At 35.2% G+C, this 25,721-nt stretch overlaps 1 protein-coding gene and 1 pseudogene across 1 annotated transcript in view; one reads left to right on the top strand and one right to left on the bottom strand.

Annotated features, from left to right (window-relative positions):
* The window catches only part of CCDC81 (coiled-coil domain containing 81), a 61,033-nt gene extending 47,123 nt beyond the window's left edge, over nucleotides 1–13,910 (bottom strand). The window contains exon 1 of the mRNA XM_074304675.1: nucleotides 13,268–13,910. Coding sequence (XP_074160776.1) covers nucleotides 13,268–13,346 — 79 coding nt within the window. The 5' untranslated portion in view covers nucleotides 13,347–13,910. The remainder of the gene's footprint in view (nucleotides 1–13,267) is intronic.
* A 1,075-nt stretch (nucleotides 13,911–14,985) lies between these two features.
* Nucleotides 14,986–19,024, top strand: LOC141562349 (ataxin-3-like; annotated as a pseudogene).
* Nucleotides 19,025–25,721: the final 6,697 nt, after the last annotated feature.

The following is a 25,721-nucleotide window of genomic DNA, read 5'->3' as shown; positions in this document are numbered from 1 at the left end:
TGGTTAAAACTTAATTGAATACATAATATCTTAATTCTGAAAAAAAATTAATGGTTCAAATAATAAGTCATGAAAACAATAGAAAATTTCATTAAATAAAATGAAAGTGCCCAACACACCAAAGTTTATGGGAACAGCCAAATCAATACTGAGAAGAATACTTTTCTTTCAACAAAAACAAAAAATAAACAGGAAAATCTGTAAATTGAGTGTGAAACTAAAAACCTAGAAAGTCAACAAATGAAAAACCCAAACTAAGTGCCAAAATAAAACTTATGAATAATAAAGAAGAGATTAAGAAAATTGAAATGATAAATAAAATGAAAAGAGCTAGTTTTAAAAATCAACATAACAATTAGCTAGTTTGACTTTTTAAAAATAGAAAGAAAACAAAATTGCTATAAAAAAATTTAAAAGTCATTCAGTCTTAATTATGCACTATATAATTATGTACTATACGTCAGACACTGTCCTAAGTGCACAAAGGTACCAAAAGGAAAAAAAACAGTCCCTTCACTGAAAGACTTCACACTCTGATGGAAGAAAAAGCTACTATACACATACAAGATTTATATAGTAACTATAGAAGGTAGTTTTAGAAAGAAAGCAATAGCCAAAATGGAAGGGGAAACGGTCTCCTACAGAAAGTAAGATCTGAACTGAATCTTAAAAGGAAGCTAAACATGATAGGAAAGTGAGAAGGGAGAGAGCATTTTCCAGGCTTGGGCAACAGCCTGTACAAAGTCAAGAAGTTGGAAATGGAATTTGTGAAAAGTGGCAAGAAGATCAGGGTAGCAAAACAAAGGGATTCATAGAGTAGTGAGACTAGGAAGACTGAAACAGTAGGAAGAGACTGATTATGAACATGTTTTATATTTGACCCTAGAAGTAGGAATTTAGAGTAGCAATGTGATCTGATCATATCTGCAGACCTTAGGAAAATTACTTTGATAGCTAAGTCAAGAATAGATTGGAGTTGAGAGAGATGGGAAGATAGAAACAGTAAGACATGACATCTTTTATATGAGAGGGAGGAATTGAGGATGGTGCTGAAGTTGTGGGTCTGGATGATTAAAATGATAGTGGGACCCTCAACAGTAATAGAAAAATTGAAAATAGGGGACAGTTTAAAGGTAAAAAATTATGAATCAATCCTCTTTTGGACATGGTAAATTTGAGATACCTGTGGCAATCCAATTCAAGATATCCAAAAGTTAATTGGTAACATCATATCTAAAGCTCAAGAGAGATACTAAAGTTGGATATATAAATCTGGGAATAATCAGCATAAATCTAAGATTTGAAGAAGAAACCATAACAAATGAAGCAATGAAGAAAATTATTAGAAACTTCTCTGCCCAGTAATATGTCCCCTAAACTGACAATTTAAATGAAATTGATAAATAACTACAAAATTATAAAATACTCAGATTAAGAAAAAAGAATATTTAAGTAATTCAATGGGGAGTAAGGGGAATGATTGAGCACTAAATAAACATACAAAAAAGAAAATATCAGCAGTTTGCTGATACTATCAATATTATCTGCTGAATCAATCAGCAGATTGATTTACAAGTGAATTGCATTAAACATTCAGAGAATAATCCCAGTATAATGAAAACTGTGAATATTAGAAAAGAAGGGATCCCTCCCCAAAGGCCTTTTATAATATATATACTGTCTTGATACCAAAGCACCTCAAATTAGAAAGAAAGCTGTACATAAATATTCTTTTAAAATATACATGCAAATTTGCAACCCTTAAAAATTATACATTATGATAAGTTAGGATTTATATCAAAATTACAATTCTATAAAGAGTTATATATAATTGACCATATTAATAAAAAAAACTATCAATGTCATGTGATTACAGCAACAGATAGAGAAAAAGAATTTGACAAGATATAATATCCATTTCTGCTAAGAACATTAAAAAACAAGGAATAAGTGTACTTAATATTAATTTTAATATTAAGTAGTATCTATCTTACACCAAGAATCAGTAGGATATATAATAAACTAGAGACCTTTATGCTCAGATCAGGGGAAAGCAAAAGTTATTTATTATAAGACCATTATTTAATGTACCACTAGAAATACAGTCTCTAAAAGACAAGAAAAAGAAATCAAAGGAATACACATAGTAAAAGAAGAAACAAAATTATTACTTTTTGCAAGACAGAAAATACAGATGTCAGCTAAAAAAAAAAACAATAAACTAAGTGAAACTAATGAGATACTAAATAAAACTATACAATTCATCAACTAAGAAAATCCAGCAAGAAGAAAGTAGAGAAATTCCATGCTAAATAGATGGAGCATATATATAACATTTAGGATCCTAGCTACCAAGATTCACATACAGGAAGGAGGTTGGCTGCACAGTATGATGAGGGACAGGACTAGACTAGGACAACCTGGGTTCATATTCAGCCTCAGACATTTACTATCTGTATGATTCTCAGCAAGTCACTTAACCTCTATTTTGTCTCACTTTTTCTCAACTGTAAAATGTGGATAATAGCAGCAACTATCTCCCAGGGCTATTGCTAAAGATCAAATAACATAATTTTTGTAAAGAGCTCTTTGCACAGAGTGTGGCACATAGCAGGTACTATATAAGTGTGTGTTTCTTTCGGTATATGAAAACAACTTTAAAGCAGTCTTCAAATAAATATAAAGGTAGGTCTAAATAATTAGAGAGATAGTAATTACAAATGAATGAGACATACAAATATATTTAAAATTACACTACCACCTAAAGCTAGATGGCACAGTGGATAGAGCATCAGCCCTGGAGTCAGGAGAACTTTGAGTACAAATATGGCCTCAGATACTTATGAAAGGTGTGATCCTGGACAAGTCATTTAACCCTGTTTGCCTCAAGTTCCTTATCTTTAAAAAAAATAGCAAAGGAAATGCCAAACCATTCCAATATTTTTGCAGAGAAAACCCTAAATGGGAGCTCACATGCCATTATGCAACCCTTAAAAAATTATACATTATAGTCAGGATATATATTCAAGAATACAAGATTGGTTTTATATTAAGAAAGCAATTGAAATAATACAATAAGAACTAACTAATTTTTTTTTTACTTATTTAGGGACATATATCAAACTGCCAAGGAATGGCTTTAGAAAACTAGAAAAAATAGTAAACTTCACTTAGAGGAATAAAAAGGTCAAGATTCTCAAGAGGAAAAAAAAAAAAAAAAAAGAATAAGAAGAAGGTAAGAAGGAGGCTCAACGGTATCAATGTCAAACTACACTACATAGAAATAACCAGTAGTCACTTTGTGGAATAGGTTAGACATACAGCATACAGAAAAAAAAAAAAGCAAATGTAGCAGTTTAGTTAATTTTTTAGTTAATTGTTTTCTTCTTTAAACTTTAAACAGTTTAGTTAATTGTTTTCTTCTTTAAATTTTGTTATCTCTTCTAATTAACTTTTTTTCCAAAATCTTATTTTTCTTGGATTTTTTAAAGTGGTATCTCATTCTTTTCACTTGATTTTTAAAGTCTCTTTTTTGAGTTCTACAAATTCTTTCTGGGCAGTGAGCAATATTTAATGTTATTCTTTGGAGTAGAAGAGGTTTGTTGTTTTTTTTTTTTTTACTTCATTGTCCTAAGAAGATGAACCCCATTCTTTCCTATTTCCATAGTAAGTTGCTATGATTGGGTGAGTTCTTTGCCCATTCATTTTTTTAAATAAAAACTATTTGTGTAAGCACCACCAGAATTGGGTTTAGTTTGATGGTGCCTCTAGTTTCACTTCAGCTCTGTCTGACCTGGAGCCCCAAATCAAGAGCTCCCCCCCTCCTGGCAAGTGCCCACAGCGAGCAGCATCCCTGCCCCACTGCCTCTAAACTCACCAGGTATGCCTCCTTCCCCCCCCCCCAGGACCTATCTCTGCAGCACAGTTGGGCCTGGCATGCCTAATCAACAGAAGTTCCCTTAGTTTCCCAGCCAAACCCAACTAGCCCCAGAGCTCCCACTCTGAGTTTTTGCCTGAGATGTTTGCACTTCACACTGGTTAATCCTGGCCTGGGGTGGTACTTTGGGTTTTCTTGGGTTATCCCTGAAGAACCCCTGTTCTGCCCCAAGTCTTCTTGATTTTTCACCAGTCTATGTTTGCCTAGAGGTACAAATTTTTCTGTTTGTGGGGGAAATCTGGAGAGCTTGAAATTTCTTGACCTACTCCATCATCTTCCCAGAATCCTACTCCTTAGAGTTTTACAGGTAACTTACATAAAGGTTGTTGATTCGTGTTGGTTTATTTTATATCCTACTATTTTGCTTTCCTCCTTAACTTAATTGAAGTAATATTTTAGTTAACTCTTTCCAGTTTTCTTTATAAATATATCATGGGAAAAAATGATAATTTCATATTCCTCTTTGTTTATGATTATTCCCTTAAGTTCTTTTTCTTGCTAGAACTGCTATTTTTAGTGTTATGTTGAATAATAAAAGTTGATGATGGATCTTCTTGCTTTTCCCTGATCTTACTATGATAACCTCTAATTTATTTCTAATACATATCCTGCTGCTTCTTGGTTTTGGAGAGGTAACTTTTGCCATATAAGAAGAGGTCCATTTATTCCTATGTTTTTTAGTGTTCTTAACATAAGTGGGTGTTGTATTTTCTCAAAAACTTTTTTTGAAAAGGTAATGTTAATAAGAACCAGGAGAAATAATACATTCTTTAAGCTAAAACAAAGAGAAAGGACTTGACAGACTCTAATTAGCAAGGAATTGCTCAGGGTGGGACTGAATCTATTAAAATAATCCAAAATCTCTATGAAACTTTTAATTAACAAAATTTTTGGGAGGGGGGAGGCTGGGGTTAAGTGACTTGCCCGGGGTCACACAGCTAGGAAGTGTTAAGTGTCTGAGACCAGATTTGAACTCGGGTCCTCCTGAATTCAGGGCTGGTGCTCTATCCACTGCACCACCTAGCTGCCCCAATTAACAAAGTTTTGAATAAAATAATAAATCTAGGCTACAAATTGTTTTTTTCCACTAAAAAAGGAAAGTACCCCTTGGAGAACAATACATCAACTACAAGGAGATTCCTTTTTAAAGCCATTATATACAAAATGGTTCTATATAATCAAAGAACATTCTAATATAAAGAAATGGTTCCCAGCATGGGTTCTAAGATCCCTAGAATTCACTGCTTTATCACTAAATTCTCTAAACAAAACTAATTTTAACTGTCCTTAAATTTAAGAAGAAACATAATATTCTGCTCTACACTGAGATTAAAATTGATCCTGTATTATTTTCTTATTGATTCTTTTTACAAGTAATTGATTTTGTCCTGTAACTACTTAAGTTCTTTGTTTCTGAACTTAGTTCAGAGTTTGTGAAGCCTGTAATGTGTTAAGTTTAGAAAGCCAATTCTCTTGCCTTAAGGAATTTAACTGACCTTGGAAAATGTGTAAAAAAAAAAAAAAAAAAAAAAAAAGGAAGGAAGTTTGGGTCTAATATCTTTATTCCAAGCATCTCCCTTTTTTCAAGGATATCTGAGAGTATTGTCTGAAAGAGTCTGAAACACTCTCTTAACTACACTGAATGAGCACTTCTTAATAGGCAAAGTCATGGCTAGCCCCCATTACCAAATTTCCAATCAATCATGTTGTTCTCCACTCTTCAGCCTTTAATCAATCATTTTTTTTTATTCTATAATGTCATTTACCCAATTCTATTCTTTATTCTGTATTCCCCAAAATACTAAGAGAATTGTCCTCTTGCTCGGAATTTTTGCCATTAATGAAGGCAGCAACTCACTGAACCCATTTTTATTGTCAGGTACCATGCCCCTGATAATTTTTATCTTGCTTGAACTCTGCCTCAGTTTACCCTTTTTGTTAAAATCTCAATGCAGATGATAGTGGCAAAAGGATAGGAAGATCAGAGCTTTCCCAATCAGATCCTTATCAGAACCTTCTCCTACTTTACTGGATCCAAGTAGAACAAATTTTCTACAACAGGAGAGTTTTTACTAAAAGACTTAGTAGGTAGATTGCCTCTCTCCCTATTCATAACAGTTTCAGATCTTTTCCAGGCAAAAACATTTATGTATGTTCTGAATGTTTCTATTTGTGTTGGCTGCAGCTTTAGAATTTGAACTTAACTTAAACAACAATACTATATGAGGTTGCATTCTGATGGAAGTGGATATCTTCAACATAGAGAAGAGCTAATCCAATTCCAATTGATCAATGATGGACAGAATCAGCTACATCCAGAAAAGGAACACTGGGAAATGAGTGTAAACTGTTTGTATTTTTTTGTTTTTCTTCCCAGGTTATTTTTACCTTCCGAATCCAATTCTTCCTTTGCAACAACACATTCGGTTCTGACATATATATATTGTATCTAGGATATACTAAAACATATTTAATATGTATGGGAATGCCTGTTATCTAGGGGAGGGGGTAAAGGGAAGGAGGGGAAAATTCGAAACAGAAGGGAGTACAAGGGATAACGTTGTAAAAAAAATTACCTATGAATATATAAAATTAATAAAAAAAAGAATTTTAACTTAATTGGCTATAAATAAAGTCATAAAAGCCCAAGCCATCCTTTGTGGTCCCTTTCATGGAATGCATCTCCACTGAAGACGACTTTTTGAAATAGAGTACAGAGGTGAGGAGAAAGAAAATATTTCAGTGTGCACGAGATAGACAATGTTTTCCCACCATTAAGTGGCATTCTTTAAGAATTGAGGAATTGAAATTCCTACTCAGGGACTATTTTTTTATTGTTACTGTATGTATTGTGAGAAACAAAAGTGGGGAAAGGATTTATTGGCTTTATTCCTGAGTCAGAGTCCCATGGAGGGGCAAACCAAATTGATTCTAAATTTTTGTGTTTGATATCAAAAGAAGTAAAGCAGTAGGTATAAACCATCACAGTGACATTTAGTCAAATTGTACCAGTAAAATATTGCTTTGAGTCCAGGAGATAAATTATCAGGTGAAGTAACTATTTATAAAATAGTAATTACAGTCTCCCAGGGAAAGAAATATTGAGGCCATGATCTCTCATACCTGTGTTTGTTGGCCTGTGTCTAAATGTTTAAAACTATATATGATTTGTCTATGTCATTTTATTAAGATTGATTTTAGAAAATTGGACAACAGAGCTTCAGAAAAAAAATCCCTCTGTGTCTTGTGATCTTTTATTTTCTTTTTTCTTTTTCCCTTTTTTTAAAGTTAAGACTTCAGAACAAGTCTTAAACTTTGCATTCCTGTACTTTGAGCAGCCTTGAGTGTGTGCAAAGCAAGATAAGAGGCAGAGAAATACGTTCCCCTCAAGTTGTAGAAATTTATGACATCAGAAATCAGGAATCAAATTTGTGACTGAAATATAAGTTCTCTACTATAAATGTCCAGATTTTGGTTTAAATGTTTTTATAAAAACTGAAACAAATAGGATAGAAAGTTTTGAGATTAATGTTCTTTAGATTTTTTTCTGAAGTAAAAGTACCCCCCCAAAAGACAGATTTGCTGTTTTACAGTCAAGAAAGAAAAATTATTTTTCTGATTAGAGAGAAGCTTGTAAGTTTTTTAAAATTGCATTTCATGTTTTAAATATTAAACAGAAGCTTATTTAAGAAAACACTTTGAAATGTAAATGAAATTTATTGGATAAATGACTTTTGTTATTTTTTTTAATTATGTACTAGAACTTAATTGTTATTTGAGTAGATCAAGTTTTGTAAGCTGTTAAAAAAGCATTTTAAAGGATTTTTGGTGCTTCCATGTTAAGGAATAAATAAATCAACAATGATTCAACAGCTTAATATGAATAATTATTTATATTAGTTATATTAATACTATTAATATTCAATCTTTTAATCAAAATTGCACCTTGAGAATAAAATTTTAATGTCCTTAATTTTGTTTAATAACATTTATTAAATTTTTGAAAAGAAACTCAATGAAGTGAAGATTAAAGAATAATGGAGTGAAATTCTATTGGAGTAAGGAGAATTTAGGGAGTGAACAAAATAAATCTTAAGGGATGAATGTCGAAGTTTTCAGACCATTGAAGAGAATGAATTCTTATTGTCCATCCTTTGTTTTTGAAGAGAACCAATGACAACTGATGTCATTACAACAATAAAAAGAAGTTTATATATGTTGACAGAAAGGTTTGAGGTTTTGGATTTAAGTGGGTGCAGTTTTTCTTCTTTTAATTGGGAAGTAGAGTAATAAAAAAAACAAGTACAGCCTTACCTGAAAATATGTAGGGAGAGTTATGAGTGAATTGATAAACAATGGGCTCTTTCTGAGATTGTAGTTACATCCTACATTTGAACTACATTAAAATGTGCTCTTAAGAGGAATGATTGTAGTAGATTAAAATTAAAGTCAGACTGCCACTTTTAAATTCTTTGGCATTGATTAGCTGGAAATCATGAACCCCATAATATTTAATGCTTGGAACAAATAGTCCAAATAACTGAATGAATGCTAAATAACTGAAATGAAAAGTTGAGTCTTTGTATTATACCACTTAGAAAATAAGATCCAGAGGTAATTGAATTTATTCTGGTCTCATTTTAAATGAAATCTGTTTCTCCTAATTAGATGCTTATGATAAATTAGAATTTATTGTACTATTTGGCATTAAGACAATTTGGGGAAATGTATGGATATAAAATTTTAATTGTATGCTATTAAATAAGTTATCTCAGTTTATCAATCTGTAACATGAATATAGAAAATGCTTAACTTAAATTTGTAATTCACTTTAAAAAGAACAAATGTTCAAATGGTAAATTATTTTCCGATTTGAATTCTTTAGGGTTATTTTTATGGATTCAATTGTAAAACAAATGATATAATTGGTTTGAAACTGGTCATTTGGAAATGCAATAGATAATGATAATGTTTTAACTGTGATTTTGACATGGCAGAAATCTAAAATTAGAAATGCACACTCCCAAGATCTTATGGAATAAAGTTTTATAGTTTTTTTTTTAAAACAACAATGGCTTAAACAATTTAGTTCTAGATATTTTGAGCTAACCTAATAATGGAATTTAAATCAGTAATGCCTTATTTCTGTTTCGTGATTCATTTGGTCTGCTATGTTACTTTTTCCCTACTAATTCCTTAATCCCTTTTGTGAAATGGGTTGTATCAATACCTTTCCAATGTGATTTTTAAAGCCTCTTGTATGAGTATGAATGGTTTCTTGTATAAAGGTAATTTTTAAATGTATTTGATTAAATTAATATTATCTGATTAATGTTATTTTGTTTTAAATTCAAAGATGTGATTATTATTTTTGTTTTCAAATTTTCTTGTATTGTGAATTCTGAGAAACCAATCTATAATAAATGCTGTTATGGGAATGCTAATTTTATATAACTAGAGTTTTAACTACTTTAATTTGGATACTGAGAGTTATTAAATTTTAGAGGCTATTATGATATTTAAAACCTATTTAGTATTTAATTAGGTATATTTTAAAAGAAAATAATTGCTCACATTATGGAAAAGAAAAGGGAGGGTAACGACCAACCTTGTTTAAAACTAAAACAAAAACCTCTTCACATTTCTAACATGTTCTATATCTCACCTACTTTCAGAGAATGAACACTTCTTAGTCTCATAAGAGAAGAAAGTGAGAGGGGGAGACGAGAGGGGAAAAGAAGGCTGTCATTACTATCCCCCATTACTAAACTTCCTACTAATCATGCTGTTCCCTGTGATTCAGCTCTGTGACCAATCATGTTCCCCTTAATTTCATGATGTCATCTACTTACTCTCCTGCATTGCCCAAAATCCTATGTAAGGAGAACTGTTCTTTTGTTCGGGGTCTTTGATATTAATATCAAAGTGAGCCACAGACCCTCTTGGTGACAAGTAAAGCATCACTGCTATCTGCCTTGGTTTAAAACCCTGTTATTAAAATTGAGACATTTTTCAGAGTACAACAGTAATTATGGCAAAAATAAATTCCCATGAATCACTGAGGATTACTGCCCTCAGAAGAACAATTCTCCATCCTGTCTTTTATATTCAGTTCTTCCATTTTGAATACATCTCAGTATCAGAGAGTACTATATAGAAAACGAACTCAAGAAGGTCAAGATAATCAGGCCTCTTGAATGTCTTTCTCCTCAACCCTATCCCATTGGAACCCCAGCCTCTGTGCCTGAGAACCTGGACTCTTATAAATGAACTTCCCCTTATCTTGCTCCAAAACAAGCCTCCACAATACCTCCCCACCTACCTTTTGCAAAACATGTTGGTATATCCCACTGCCCTCTCTATCTCTGCTTTATATTGTTGTGTTCTGCATTAAAATGGAAGACCCTTGAGAACAATCAGAGGCTAGCTTGTATGTGTATTCCCAAAACTTAAAATTATGCTGATATTTTTTCCTCTTTTTTAAAAAACCGATTTGTTATATGGGATGACTTTCTGGGAGGGAAAAAACAGTTATGATGATTTCAAATAAAAATTTGTTTTAAGAAAAAAAGAAGAAGCATGGAACACACACTATGTTCTTAGCAATGAGATTAAAATTTAAAGCCGAAAGAAACAAAAATGCCTCCCTTTCTTAGTCTCAGGAAACTTTTATTTTTAAATTTAGAACTTTTATTCACTGGGGGAAATAACACATACACAGAGAAAAAACTAAATAAAAACTCAAGCAACAAACCCAATAAACACCTAATAAAAATAAATAATAAATGTAATTTATTATATGTAATAAATATAAATAATAACGTAAATATCAATTGTTTCTATTTTGGCCAGAAATTGTGAGGGTCTTCCCCTCCCAGATCATGGCATTCTGATCAAAGGCAAATGATGGACAATGTGATGGGATAGTGAGAGGGGGAAGTATGCATGAATGAGAAGGGAATTAAGTGACCAAGCAGATTTAAATTTTTTTCTTTTTTATTGATCTGTTTCTCTAAAACCTCTACTAATCTTCAAAACTGTTTTCCTTGTGACCATTAAAAATTTTTTAATTAAGAATTATTTTCCTTCCCTCCCACCTTCCAATTAAAAAATTAAAAAGAAAATCCTTGTAACAAAGACAGATAGTCAAACAAAATAGATTGTCCACTGACCATTATTTAAAAAAAAAAAAAAAAAAAAGATTCAAGATCCAGTAATGTAGATGGTCTGACTTATGCAACACCTAGGTGGAAGGAGCCTTGCAGGAAAGGTCTCATTCTAAATATGCTTTTTAATAAGCATTGAATTCTAACTACATTTATTAAGTATCTACTATATATTTAGTGCCTAGGATGCAAAGACAAGAATGAAAAAATTCCTTCCTTTAATATTTGTTAGTTCAAATTTTGAAAACTATAGATAGAGCTTTTGGTCTAAAGTCTAGAAGATTCATCTTCCTGAGTGCAAACGTGGTCTCAGACACTTATTAAACTGTCTGATCTTGAGAGCCAGTCACTGAACTATGTTTGCCTGCTTTTTTTTTTCAGCTATAAAATGAGCTGAAGAAAGAAATGGTAAACCACTGCAGTATCCTTGCCAAGAAAATTCCAAATAGGGTCACAAAATGTCAGACATGACTGAACAAGCATACAGGAAAGGTCCAAATGCCTATGGCATACAAACACTTTATTCAGATTAGGAAAGAAAGGGAGGAAAAGAAGAATATATTAATTACTCTTTCCTGTTTTTCAGAATTTCTTTTAATTCTGTATCATTCTTCCCTGATCTTTTGAAATTCCAGCTAATATTTACGTTTAAAAAATAAAACACTGGTGCTGTAATTTAACATAAAACTTTTAAGAACATTGAAAATATTTGCTCAAAGAATTTTCTTGCTGATGGCAATATCCCTGTGAAATAGCATGTATCTAAATGCATGTGTGTATATACAGTCTCCATTTCATAAACAAAATTAGGCAGGAAAAAGTCAAGTGATTAACAATCAGAAATCAGGCCTTTGATAAGATTTAATATGGTTTTCTATTGCTAAAAAGTGGGTACTTCTTCCAAACACACACCCATTACTTTTATTTTATCTCAACTTGTTAAATCAGTCGACCAATCATAACAAGTATTTATTAAGACATTAAGCTGCTACTCTGACAAAAGAATCACAGGATCTGAGACTCAGTCAGGAGGATTCTTGGTTGGTAGCCACCATTTTCACTAGCACAAATAAATCCAAGTATTCCCTCCCTTGGTATCCTCCTGGATACCTTCCTATTGTTTTTCTTTCTAAAGAACCTTAACTTATACCCAAATGATTCTGGTTCTCACTGATTGGCCAATAAAAGCTTCCTAGCTCAAGTCCCAGTTGAACCTTGTTTGGGTGCCCCTTTTGACTTAAAATGAATGTAAATAACAATTGTTTCTATTTTGGCCGGAAATCCTGAGGGTCTTCCCCTTCCAGGTTATTGGGGTTTTGAGTTTCATTTACTACTTAGCCTTAATCACTGATTGGACATTGCCTCAATCAAACTGAGACCTGTTAAAGGCTTTAGCTTAAAAAGGCTGAGGGCCCCCCCCCCACCACCACATCCAGTCCTCCCCGATCTATAGCTTGCCACTGGACTTTCAGGGCTCCAGAGAGGCAGGTGACCTTGCCCAGAGCCACCCTCACTTAAATGCAATTCACTCACATGTCTTGACACCACCTCCCTACTGTCATGGTATACTTTGAGGACAAACAATAATAATCCTCCTATTGAATTACAGGGGGAGTCAGTATCTTTCCCTACCCACACACCACTTCTTAACTTCCTCGGGGGACCATAGAGGCCATAGAAACAAAAACAAACAGACACAGGGGGTCCAAGGAGGATGAAGGATCCTCCTGAAGAATCAGCCACACCACTTAGTACCTGTGACCTTGCCCTGGAGGCCCGGACCTTATTTCTCAATTATAAAATACTGGAGTTGGACACGATCCTTGAGGCCCCCCCTCCCATGCTAAAACTTTGATTCTACAGCCCCTGTCCAAGGGAGTCCTGCCGGTGCATCCTTCCAGAATGACTGAGGCAGACTCCAAGGTGGCCAGAGCTCCCCCCAAAGCACCCGTTTAGACTTAAGGCAAGCCAAAGCAAGATTCCATGCCAGGAACACCATCTCTCGCGTTTAAACCTGGGGGATTCTTGTTTCTGCATTAAACGCCCTTTCCACCGCACCGCCACCCCCCCTGCTTCCAAAGCCACTTAAGACCCATGGGGCTGGCCTGGAATTAAGACAGATAAGAAGCCCCTCCCTGGAAGGGCCCCGCTTCAGACATCTTACCATCCTGAGACAGCGAGGGCAGTGTGGGGAACACCTGTTTTCCTATTTCCAGGAGAGCTGGATGGATGGTATCCAACATCTTTGTTTCCGAATTCCTTTAACACCGCGGTGGCTTCTTGAGTTTGGATTTTGATGCTTGAATTTTTTTTTCTTTGTGATTTTTGTACCTTTTTTTGCTTTGTTTTTTGGGGGGATAGTGCGTTTAAAATTAATTCTCACGCCCCCTGGGTACTCCCAGGGCACCACTTCTTTCTCCCTGTTCCCTTTTTCCCTCTGTAGTTGCTTTTACTAGCTCGCTCGCTCACTCTCTTTTTCACTATCTCACTCTCTCATTCTCTCACTCTTTATCTCTCTATTATTTTGGTTTTGCTTCTCTTGTTAAGTGATATTTCTTCCGGCACCCTGCCTCTTTTTCCCTGTCCTTTGGGGTTTCCCTTAGCTAAACGCCTGAGGGCTCCCTAAAGGCGCGGTGGCAGCGCAGCCTCAGCCCTGGCCAAGCTAGAAGAGAGGTGGCTGGGTGTGTGCGTGCGGGAGAAGAAGGTGGCGTGGCGGGGATGAGACGGGGGAGACTCCGGGACCTCAGAGCGCGGGGGCTGGAGGTGGACCGTCTCCGCGTTGCTAGGACGCTCCAGCCGCTTTCGCTGTTGCCGGGAGACGAGTCACAATAGGGGATCCTGCCCCCCAGCTCCACCCTTCCCCCTCCCACTCTCCCGTCCGTCTGGGGCCGAGCGGGACTGGCAGCGCTCAGGGGCGCTGGGCACGGAGTGGGCGAGGAGGGCGTTCTGTGGCCAGCATCTTGCCCTTCTTTACCACTGAGGGATATTTTTGCCACAGAGTCAAATATTCCTCAGGCCCCTGGAGTTAGGGGAAGGAGTGTGGGGGTAGTTTTTCTGATTTCTCTCTCGGCGCCTCTTCGCAATGGACCTGCGGGGTTATCCCTAACTTCCCAAGTGAAAGCGGGATGGAGGGGGTGCGGAGAAGGGAAAGCTTAACGCGCGCCCTAGGGCTTCTGGGAGGAGACTGGCTTTTCAGAACCCAATCTACAAAGGCAAAGGCTGAGGGGAAATATTTTCTCCTTCCTTCGTCGCTCTCAAGTTTACAAAGTGCTTTACCCGCCAGCCCCCTGGGAAGTGGGCCGGACCCGAGAATCGTTCTCCCCTTTTCTTGTGGATGTTAGAACCGGGAAGCGGGTTTTGCCCTAGTGCCACCGCTAGTACAAGCGTCAGAGCCTGCACAAGGCTGCAGAGCGCCCAGCACTCTTTCCGTGGTCCAGACGGCTCCTGCACTTGGCTTGGTGTGTTTGTTTTGGTCCAGACTTGGGATCCCGGAGAAAACTCCCTCTGGCAATACAAATCTGTGCCTCATCTGTAATTCTACCAACCAGTATTAAAACCTGGCACTGAGATTCAGATACAAAAACAATCGCCTCTCCTGAAAAGGACTTTCCATTTCTAATGAGGTGAACAACCTGTACATCTATGTGTGATAACCTATAAATACACGTGTGCATATAGTATAAAGTTAATACAAGTAGTAATTAAATACAAAATAATGGGCGGGCACTAGCATTTGGAGAGATCTTCACCTGCTGAAGACTTGAACAGCGTCTGGAAGAAAAAGCGGGACTTAGAGTTTTGCAGGCATTTGGGACAGCCCAGTACAAAGGGACAAAGAAGGGAGGTTAAATAGTATCTGAGGAGGGAAGGGCTGATTGGTCGATGGAAAAGCGTGAGACTGGGGGCTTGGAAAGGAAGGTTGAAACTAAGTTGCATTTGGCTTTATTTTATCTTGGAAGCAATAGGAACATAGTTGAGTTGGCTAAGGAAGTCACATGGCCAGATAAGCACTTAGGGAAATGACTGACAAGTGCAAGTAGCGTGCAAGTAGCATGCATGGAAGTGGGGAGAGATTAGAAGCTTCAATTGAATGCAGCTAAGAAGTGGTGAGAGAAGTCTCTGAGGGATGAGAAAAGGTCACAAATGGGAGAGAAGTGATTAGGAGGCAGAAACCGCAAGATTTGGCAATTGATTGAATATGAGAAATGAGGGAGAGTCTGGAGAGCGTGATAATACAGGGGCTTCCTTTGGATGCCCGGAGGCTAAGAACTTAACCAGTCCCACAGCAGGTCAAAGTGTTAACTCTGGTTGTGTCCGAATAGACCAACTCTCTATTCACTAAACCTGGATACTTAGCTTAATATTTAGACTTGTGGTTTCGCTTAACTATATTTATTAAGAAGGTTTTGTTGTTGTTCGGTTGTTTTTGTTTTCGGTTTTTTTTTTTAGGGACTGAAAATTGAGGCAAAAAAGGGATATTTGTTCATTGAAAATACTCCAAGAAATGCTCAGATTTATATAATTAGAAATGCATAAAGATAGTGAAGTTTTCTGGGGATAGAGCTAAAGATGACTTTTTGCATCAAATTCACTATGACAAAATTTATACTATACTATACAAAAGTATCTAAGATAGGATCCCAATCGTTCTGGGAATTTGTAAACCTAGTTGAGATGGCAAACTAGAACAATTAAGCAGCATGACCCCGAAGAAGACATATGAAAAGATAGACCCATCTAACATTTGTAGAAGTGGGAGATTCCACAATTGTGGAACATTGTTTTCAAACTTTTTTTTTTTTTTTTTTGCGAATTGATAAATTTTGCTTTTTTTTTCCCCTCTCTTTGTTTTCCTTAAAATTTTATTTATTATACCTGATAGCTCTCTGGGAAGGGAAGAAGGCATACCAGAAGAAATTCATTCTGGTGAGGTAAAAAAAGATATAAAAAAAAAAAGTATATGATTCAGTGGTAGTTAAAGGCTGAGGAAAGGTATGCATACTAATACACTGTGGGTGCCACGTTGATCATGGAATCAAATTTCAAGGTAGAAACAGTGGTAGAAACCATCAAGTCCAACACACTCTTTACATGAGAGACACTTTCCTCTACATGAAGAAACTGAGCCACAGAGAAGTCAAATGACTTGGGACAGGATCAGTGAGCTAGTTAATCACTATCTGAAGTAGGATTTGAGTTCCAAGTCTTCCTGAATTCAAATCCAATGCTATATTCTCTGTACCATGAGTGGTCCAATGATTCTGGAAAATAATTTTGGGGTTATTATGTGTGAAAACTTGTAAATCCCTTTGAACCATCAATTTCATTAATGAAGGTAAATGATAGAGGTCCCTTTATAATACCGCAACATTCCTAGCAGTGCTTTTTGCAGCAGGGAAAACAACCTAGAAACAAAGTACCTATCACTGAATAAATAATGGTTTTGCAGGGTTTTTCAATCTTTATCTACTCTTTTGTGACCTCATTTGGGGTTCTCTCACCAAGGAGACAGAAGTGGTTTGTCATTTCCTTCTCCAGATCATTTCATGACTGTAACTGAGTATTTTTGCCTCAGACAATTGATGAATATGAGGAATTTTTATGTGAAATCATTCGGAAGAGCTCTGAACCAAGAGAATAATATATATGACTACAATAATGTAAATGAAGAGAATACTAAAAGGCAACTAAACTCTGAGTAATCAGAATAACCAACCTTGATTTTTGAAATCATGAAACTTTCCTGAATTTTCCATGGGGAGACTAGCACTGTGGATTGTCACCAATAAGCTGTCAGATCATCACTGGGTATGATTTTTTGGCTTAATTGTTCTTCTCAGTTACCAGGGAAGGCTCATCCCAGATGAGGTAAGAACAATATATTCAAAAATGACTATGATGTAAATACAAAAGGTTGGTCAATACAATTTATTTTATAAATAAGTGATCATTGATTAAATACAATGTAGAATAATGAATAGTAAAGATAGTAAGTGATGTAGGGCTGCAGTAGTGCAATAAGGCATCAGGGAGATGTAGAAACTTTACTGGACTTTAAAAGATGGGTAAGGAAGATTGAGTTTGGGAATGAGGGACAAAAAGAAGAAAGGATGGACAAAGACAAGATGGAGGAAAAGTTTGAGCCTGACTAGATCCTAATTAGAATTAATTCTCTGAATGTTAGAATTACTAGCTTACATTTTAAGATTCTCTGAAGATCAAAACATTTAAAATTACTTTCTAGCTGTGTGACCCTGGCCATGTCACTTGTCACCTGCCTCAGTTTCCTCATCTGTAAAATTTAGATAATAACATCTATCTCTGAAAGTAGTTGTGAGAATCAGAGAACTGGAAATGTTTGGCATAGTTTCCTGGATATAGTAAATGCTATATAAATATCATGGTGTTGTATTGTATATGACTTCATGAACTTCTGAGCCATGTCAAATTGTCCATGGAGGTTTTTTTGGTAAAGATATTGGAATGGTTTGTAATTTCCTTCTCCAGTGGATCTTAAACTGATATTAAGTGACTTGCCAAAGGATACACAATTAGCAATTGTCTGAGGCTGGATTTGAATTCAGGTCTTTCCAATTCTTTTATTATAATAGGTGGTATTATTACAGTATAGAAACAACATGAGTGGGGATGGAGATGGGGAACAGAGCTCCAGCAAGGGGCTGGAGAAAGGGATAGAGGAGGAGATGGAGGGGGGTGGTTTGACATGGGCCATCTACTCCAAACAAATAAACATGGAATCTATCTCTCCATGAGAAACAAGACATTCACTCTGTGCTCAACACTGCCTGAATAATCTATTGCAAGGGAAATATGTTGCCCTGTGGAATTATCTTCTATTGCTCATCAGTTAGATAAGGATGAGAATGGCAGAAGGAGAAGAGTTGCTAGTGAAGACTATTGATTATTTTTACAGCAACCTTCAGGAAATATAGATGACAATGGTTTCTTCTCTAGTCAAGTTATAAGCAATGCCTTCAAAGTTTGGGGTTTAGAGTTCATCTCCAACAGCCCAGAGTATCAGAAGTTCTATCCTAAAAATGAAAGATCATTTATATGTAAGGAATATTGGTTTACAGTTTGAAAATTAGGAAACATAGTTTAACCTAAACTCACTCTCGATGGGTACAGAATTAATATCAGATATTTTGCCTAATACTTTTCTTGGCTCAGTTACAACAGGAAGATTATTCCATATTTGTTAAATCTGATCTACCAAAATGTGAAGTTGACCAGCTCCTGCAAATGATTCAAGTAAAATAAAAATGCATAGCCCAAGACTCAATGGAGAAGAATTAGCTCGATTGAAAAATCAAAGAGTACAGAAAACAGACTTTGAGTAATCTTTAGAAATAAGTCATTCATGTGATGGAATTGCTATGCTAGATGAAGATGAAGAAAAGCTACAAAGACTCTACCTTAATAGGAAATTGATATGAAAGATAAAGTACATCTGCATAGAGCAATTTTACTTAATATGCAAGATGGTTCCAGAAATATTTCAGAAGATATTCCATAGACATCAGGAGCAAAGTTACCAACATCTCTTACTTCAGAAGAACTGAAAACAAACCTACTTTGAAAAACAACAGCCAGAACAAATATCACAAGTACATGAAAAGTTAACTACAAGTGCAGATGCACTTGAAATTGATCCAGGTGACGATATGCCTGAAGAAGACATGCTTCAAGCTGCTATGAATATGTCTTTGGAAACTGTTAGTAATAATTTGAAGACTGAAGAAAAAATAACAAACTTTTAAAAACTATCAAAATATTCATATTCCCTAACGTTGATTCTGTTCAGATATCCTATACAAAGTTCATTTCAGAAATGTCAGAATAGCACAGTGTTTAGAAAAAAGTAGGAGGTATCTTGCAAATAAAAATGATACAAAACACATCAAATTTACAACTAAAGACTTTATCTTCCAAATACTAGCCAAAGAGGCATTCAACAATTAAAGGAATAAGTAATACTTTTCTAAATAGTAACATTTACTCTCTTTTGGGGGGCTGGGCAATAACCTATTAAAATAAGAATTAAAAAAAAATCTTTTGCAGACCCAACTGATAGGATCTTGCCACAGGTTTTTTCCAAATCTGTTGAATAATCTCATTTACTCATCTTTCATCTTCTCATAATTGCTTGTTTCTTAGTGCCCCAAAGGGTTTACTACAGTGTCACTTGTCTATAGTTAGAACAGGTACAATGTTTAATGAGATAAATCATTATAATCACAATTGTGATTTGTGTGCTCTAGCTTTTTTGTTTCCATTTTATCTGACTTCAATTTCTCTCCTATATTGTTTTCATTTCACTTTATTTGAAATTAGCCTATGATAGGAATGATTTCCCATCATTTCAATATTACATAAAGGGATAAATATCCTATGATTTGTGTATCCCTGGATTTGAAGGGCTGTTGAGGCATACTATTTTCAGTTTGGGGAAAACAACTATTTTTCCAGGTGCTTTATGAATATCTTCTCCATAATGTCAAAATGTTACAGCTTTTAAATGAACATTCCATATATTAAGCAACTGAATGTCAAGTTGTTTCCTCTGTTGCTTAAAAAAAATGAGGGAAATAAATTATGCAAGCTAGCCTATATTAATTGTAAAACTTAAGGTTCAAGATATATATATGTAATGGATTAAACTGGGCTTCCTGGTTTATATCATTTTACACTGCTTTTTTTTTTTTTTTAAATGAATGGTGCTTTCTGCTCTACACACATTTGAAATGTATGGAAATATAGATAAATGCTGCTTGATTTATATTCCATTTAACAGAATACAGTACAAATACAGTAATCTTGGAACACATGAAAATATATTACTTACTAAATTATACTTAAAATCATGTTGTCACTTGAAACTCTTTACCTATAAATAAAATAACTGGATAATTCAATACCCAGTGATATTGTAAATAAGAAAGGGTTTTGTCAAACATATTAAAAAAAAAAAAACACTTGTCTTTAAAATTTTTTCCTAATACACTCAGTTCTTAATTCTAGGAATTTTAATTCAGTTTTTACTTTCTACATTGTTTTATTTTTTCCAAGAGTCAATATCAAAAAGGAAAGCCATATTCTCATGCCATATAATGCTATTTTAATCACATGGGAGAATATATCATTTGGAAAACTCTAGTATGAAAATATCACACCAGCCTTTTTACATCACTTATATTTATTGGGACCAAAGAAATACTATAAATGTTTACACTTTGTCTCATTACATACTTACTGTTTTATATATAAAAAAGCACCTTCCCTTTAAAAATATGATGGCAAAAATGAGAGGTGGGGTGGTGGTGTTAGTGAACAGAGAATGTGTGGTATGTGGTAGTGTGGTGTGGTGTGGTGAACAGAGAATCCAGTTTTGTGTTAGGAAAGCAGTCCTGCCTCTGCCACTAACTAACTGTGTGACTGACTTGGCCCTAGACAAGTAACCCTCTTGATGTCCTAGTCAACTCTCTTAAGACTGAAGTAGTTGGCCTTCATCATCAGGGAGTTTGCTACACAAAGAAATCAAAAGCCCAATCCTTAATGATAGTATTATTTTTGTTTATGTTAGCAAAGGAAAAAAACCTCTAAAAATAAAAAGTGAATTAAGCCTTCCTCATACTGTATGAAAGAAATTACATTAAGCCCTGGGTGATCATGATACTATCTACACACTAATGTCCTGATTCTGGCTCTACCACTCAGAAGTAGTGTAGCAATGTTAGCCATAAAAACCCACTAAATATGGCCACAGTCAATAAACCTGCCTATTTTCCAAAATGGCATTAGTTGTGTTTGGACATTTACCTTCTCTGTGACTTGATTTCCTAATCTGAAAAAAGAGCAGTTAGACGATCATTATCTATCCAGTTCTTACATTCTTCAGTTCTGTGAAATCATCACCTACCACTGGTCTCTAGGATCCTCATCTACAAAGGGATGGGGGTAGATTAGATCTGACTTTTTGGTCTCAGGACCCCTCCCCCACAAAGAACTTTTGTTTATGTGGAAAACAGACAGAAAGACAAACAGATAGATAGAATAGGATAGATATACACATACACATATATTAGAAATTGAAATAGCTAATTATAGGAATTATTTTGTCTTTATGAAATCCCTTAAAGGAAGTCTCAGGGGTTCCTGGACTATACTTGGAACACCACTGTGGACTACATCTCTCAAATTCATACCAACTGCTATAATACAAATTTATTTTTTTAATAATAGTTTTTATTTACCAGATATATGCATGGGTAATTTTACAACACTGACAATTGCCAAACCTTTTGTTCTAATTTTTCCCCTCCTTCCCCCCCTCCCTGGCAGATGGCAGGTTGACCAATATAATATACAAATTTATTTTTTTAAAAATCACATCCTTGATCTATTAAGATTGGAGTTTTATAGGACAACAGTATCTTTCCACTGTGAGTTAATCTTCATTCTTTTGTCCTGATTTATCATTCACATAATGCCAACTAATATTTCCCTATTTTCTCACTTAGTAATCTTATCTCCTATGGATTCAATTATTTCTATGCTGAAAATTCTCAAATCTACACATCTAGCTCTAGTTTTTCTCCAGAAATCCAGTCTCATATTAAAAAATTCTTTACCTATTGAATATTTTAAACTGAATGTCCAGTAGACAACTCAAACTTGTCCTTCTTCTGAGTATCTGTTACTGTCAAAGGCACAACTATCTTCCCAGTCATCCAATTCTGAAATATAAAAAAATCTAAAAATTCATTTTCTACTCTTCACTCTCACCCATTATAGCCACTCCAGTGCCAAATCTGTTTCTATGTTCACATCTAATATATGTCCCCATCTTTCCACTCACACAGCTATCTAGCCTTCAAATTGGTTTTTCTTCCTTAAGTGTCGCCCCACTTCAAACCATCCTTCACTCAGCTGCCAAACTTTTCCTGAAGTTTAGATCTTGATAGTGTCACCCTCTTACCAAATAAACTCCAGTGTCTCTCTTTACTTCTAGGATGAAATATAAACTCTTTTGTTAGGCATTTAAAACTTGTCATAATTTAGCCTCTTCCAATCTTTCCAGTCTACTTACACATTATTCCCTTCCATATACTTTGTCCATCAGAACGTAGTAGGCATTTAATGTTTATTGGCTGATGTATAGATATACATGTCATTTCATGATCACCATATGTTATGCTATGTCCACTAATCTCAAAGCTCTTTTTCTGGGAGAAATACATAGGCATATATATATATATAAAAGCTTACTGAATGATTGATTTCCACAAACTACCCCTTGACAACCAAATCAAATGCAGAATCCCAAACTGAACTATCCATCTATCTGATGTCATAAGGCATCATTCCCAATAATAAAGATTAAAAGAAGTGATCTATTGTAATGGAAGAAAGGATGTCTTTGTAATAAAGAAGATATGAGCCTAAGTCCAATCTCTGACAGTTTACCTGCTGTGCTGTCATGTTGAAGTTGTGTGCCAGAAGTATATCTAAAAAGATGACCAGCATCAATGGAGAAAATTTCCAGTGGGAGGAATGTCCCTGTGCCATTAAAGTCATGAGTGCAGTTCAGCAGCAGCTGGGAAACTGTTTTCTTTGTTTTTGGTTGGTTTTTTTTTGGGGGGGGGAAGATATTTGAGAATTAAGTGATTTGCATAGCATCACCAAGCCAGTAAATGTGTGAGGCAAGATTTGAACTTGAGTCCTCCTGACTCCAGGATTAGTATGTTATCCCCACCTAGCTACCCCAGGACACTGCTTTGAAAGACATGTCTAGACTATAAATGCAAACTTTTGCTTTTTTTTGTGTGTGATGATAATAGCATTATTATTCATGACAATAAAAATAAAATTGTATGAACACATAAAGATCTGTGATTAATGTATAATGAAATGTGGTAATAAGACTTTTTACACCTGTATCATTACAAAGTTGTTTAAAGAGCATCAGGAAATGCTTTTAAATGGTAGCTAATGAGACTGAATCATAGCAAAAGAGAGAAGCAGAACTATGAGAGAAACAACTAAAGACTCTCCTGGCAACATCTTATTATGGGAAAATCACTGTTCCCAGAGAGGACTGTAGTTAAAATTCAAACTGAGAAGGTAAAGTAAATCTTTTATTAATGTTTTCCAATAAATATAGAAATTGAGAGTTGGTAGTTCTATTTTCTGTGCCCTGATAAAACCATGCCTGGGGAAGTGTCACACATTTTAGGAAGGATAATAACAAGTACAGCTAGAGGGGCCAGAAAACGACATATATATATTTGTAAACTTTTAGCAAGAAATATAATTTTTGTGTAATTTTGCACAACTGTGTTACAAGGCTTTTGGGATTTTTATTCTTTTTTTCAATAGTAGTGATGTGGGGAGAGTGAAAAAAATTTTCGTTTATTGAAATTTAGTAAATCATCCAAGAAATATGTTTGGAAAAGGAAATGGATAAATCATGTGTGGTACAGTGGAAAGAGAGCTGGATTTGGAGCTTCTTTTCTTTTTCTTTGCAGCGGCAATTAAGGTTAAGTGACTTGCTCAGGGCCACACAGGTAGGATATGTTAAGTGTCTGAGACCAGATTTGCACTCAGGTCCTTCTGACTTCAGGGCTAGTGCTCTATCCACTGCACCATCTAGCTGCTCCTGGAATTTATTTTCTAGCTCTGTCATTTCCTGGGGCATTTAACTCTTTGTCCCTCAGCTTCTTCATTTGTAAAATGAGAAGGTTGTATTAGGTCCCTTAATGTAATATTGATGGGGATATTTTGAGATATCCATATTTGTATTGATATAGCACTGGTACCTATATCCTGTTAAAAGTTGTATATGTAATATGTTAAAGCCTGTAGTAATTTGGGTGGAGTCCCGACAGAAGATTTTGGGGAAGTCCAGGGCAAGAACTACATAAGATTAGAAAACTTACAGAGTTTCCAATCTGTACCACTGGAGGAAATACCCACACCAATAAAATTATGAAGCCATCAAATGTTAAAGTGCAGTGATAGAAAATGTTAGAAGAGTCTATATTACACTAGGTGTCCTGGAGAGAGATGACATAATAGACCTCTCCTTTGTTTAATAGATTGTGTCTATAAATAATAAATATACAGCACTGGCTTTAATGTGAACTCTATCACATATTTATGAAGAGAGAAAAAGCCCTAGCCTTTTGACTTCATCTTTCTAATGAACATTGTCACCAATCGCTTTTATCCCTCCCTAGTCACATAAATCTGTTTCCATACCTGCTGTCCTGTTATCTGAAACATTTAAGGAAATATTTCCATGGGGATTACTTGGAGTTGTATATCAATAGTGGTTGAAACACTTTGTAGAACCAATGAAAGACAACATGGAAAGTATAAAGTAGAGAGAACTGGTCTTGGATTCAAGTTCTGATTCTGATCCAGATTGGTCTGTGGGGCCATGGACAAATAACTTCTCAGTGCATCCCACCCCCAGACAACTCGTTTAAGGCTATAAATTGCAGGTGAATTACAATCTATTTCCACACTGGGAATTACCAATATTAATGAAAGTACAGGGCTGGACAAAACAAAACTAAAGTTCATGGACTTGACAGAATTGGTGCTATCATTCCATTCTCAAAAAAACAAAGAACCCAAACAAACCAATATTCCTAGTTTATAGACTCTCATTGAAAGAGCAAAATGATAATTCAAGAAATTCTCACTTATCACCAAGATTATTTTTCCTGAAAATAACAGAGAAAAAAAATAGCATTAATGCCAGACTTTGCATCATTTTAATATACAATTTCAGGTATAAACCTGACGATATCTTAACATGGCAAAAAAGTAAAATATCCTTATACATATTTGAATGGGATATTCGGATCTCAGCAATCAGTTAGTGTAGTCTTCCCATTTTACAGATAACTGAAAGTTAGTTTGGTCACTGAGGTTTGAAAGCCCAGTCTTTGACTCTGGATTCTAGACAATTTTCCACTAAATTAAATCACCACAACCTACTGCAGAAAGCAACATGGACAGCATAGCGGATAGATACAGGAAGACCTGGATTTGAAGGCTGGCTCAGATATCATGTAACTCTAGGCAAGGGATATAACCCCTCCCCCCATCTATAAAATGAGGAATAATAGCATCTACCTCCCAAGGTACTTGTGAGGATCAAATAAGCTAACGTATAAAATACTTTGCAAACTTAAAAATGCTGTATTAATGCTACCTATTATTAATGCTTCTATGATCAAAACATAAGTACCATTGAATCTTAGACTTGAAAGTGACTTCCTATATCATCTAATTCCAGAGATCTTAAGTAGAAATTTCATGGCTATTTTAATATATTTGCTTAAATATTTCTTTTCATAAAGACTGTTGACATGATTACATGGTCCTCTGAACAAATGGTCACATGATATACTTGGCTGGAAGCAGACCCATGGGTCTGCTTGTAGAGTAACTTGGTTTGAGCCACCTCGATGTAATGGAGAAAAGACTTGTTTCAGAGCCAGAAGATTAGGTTAACTCCTACCTCTGACACTTTGTAATTTATGTGATCAAGGTAAAATATATCTCTTTGTGAGCCTTATTTATAC

This window comes from Sminthopsis crassicaudata, chromosome 3 (assembly GCF_048593235.1).
Source record: "Sminthopsis crassicaudata isolate SCR6 chromosome 3, ASM4859323v1, whole genome shotgun sequence".
Classification (NCBI taxonomy): domain Eukaryota; kingdom Metazoa; phylum Chordata; class Mammalia; order Dasyuromorphia; family Dasyuridae; genus Sminthopsis; species Sminthopsis crassicaudata.
The sequence above is the reverse complement of the archived record's forward strand: the minus strand, read 5'-3'. Positions and strand labels throughout refer to the sequence as shown.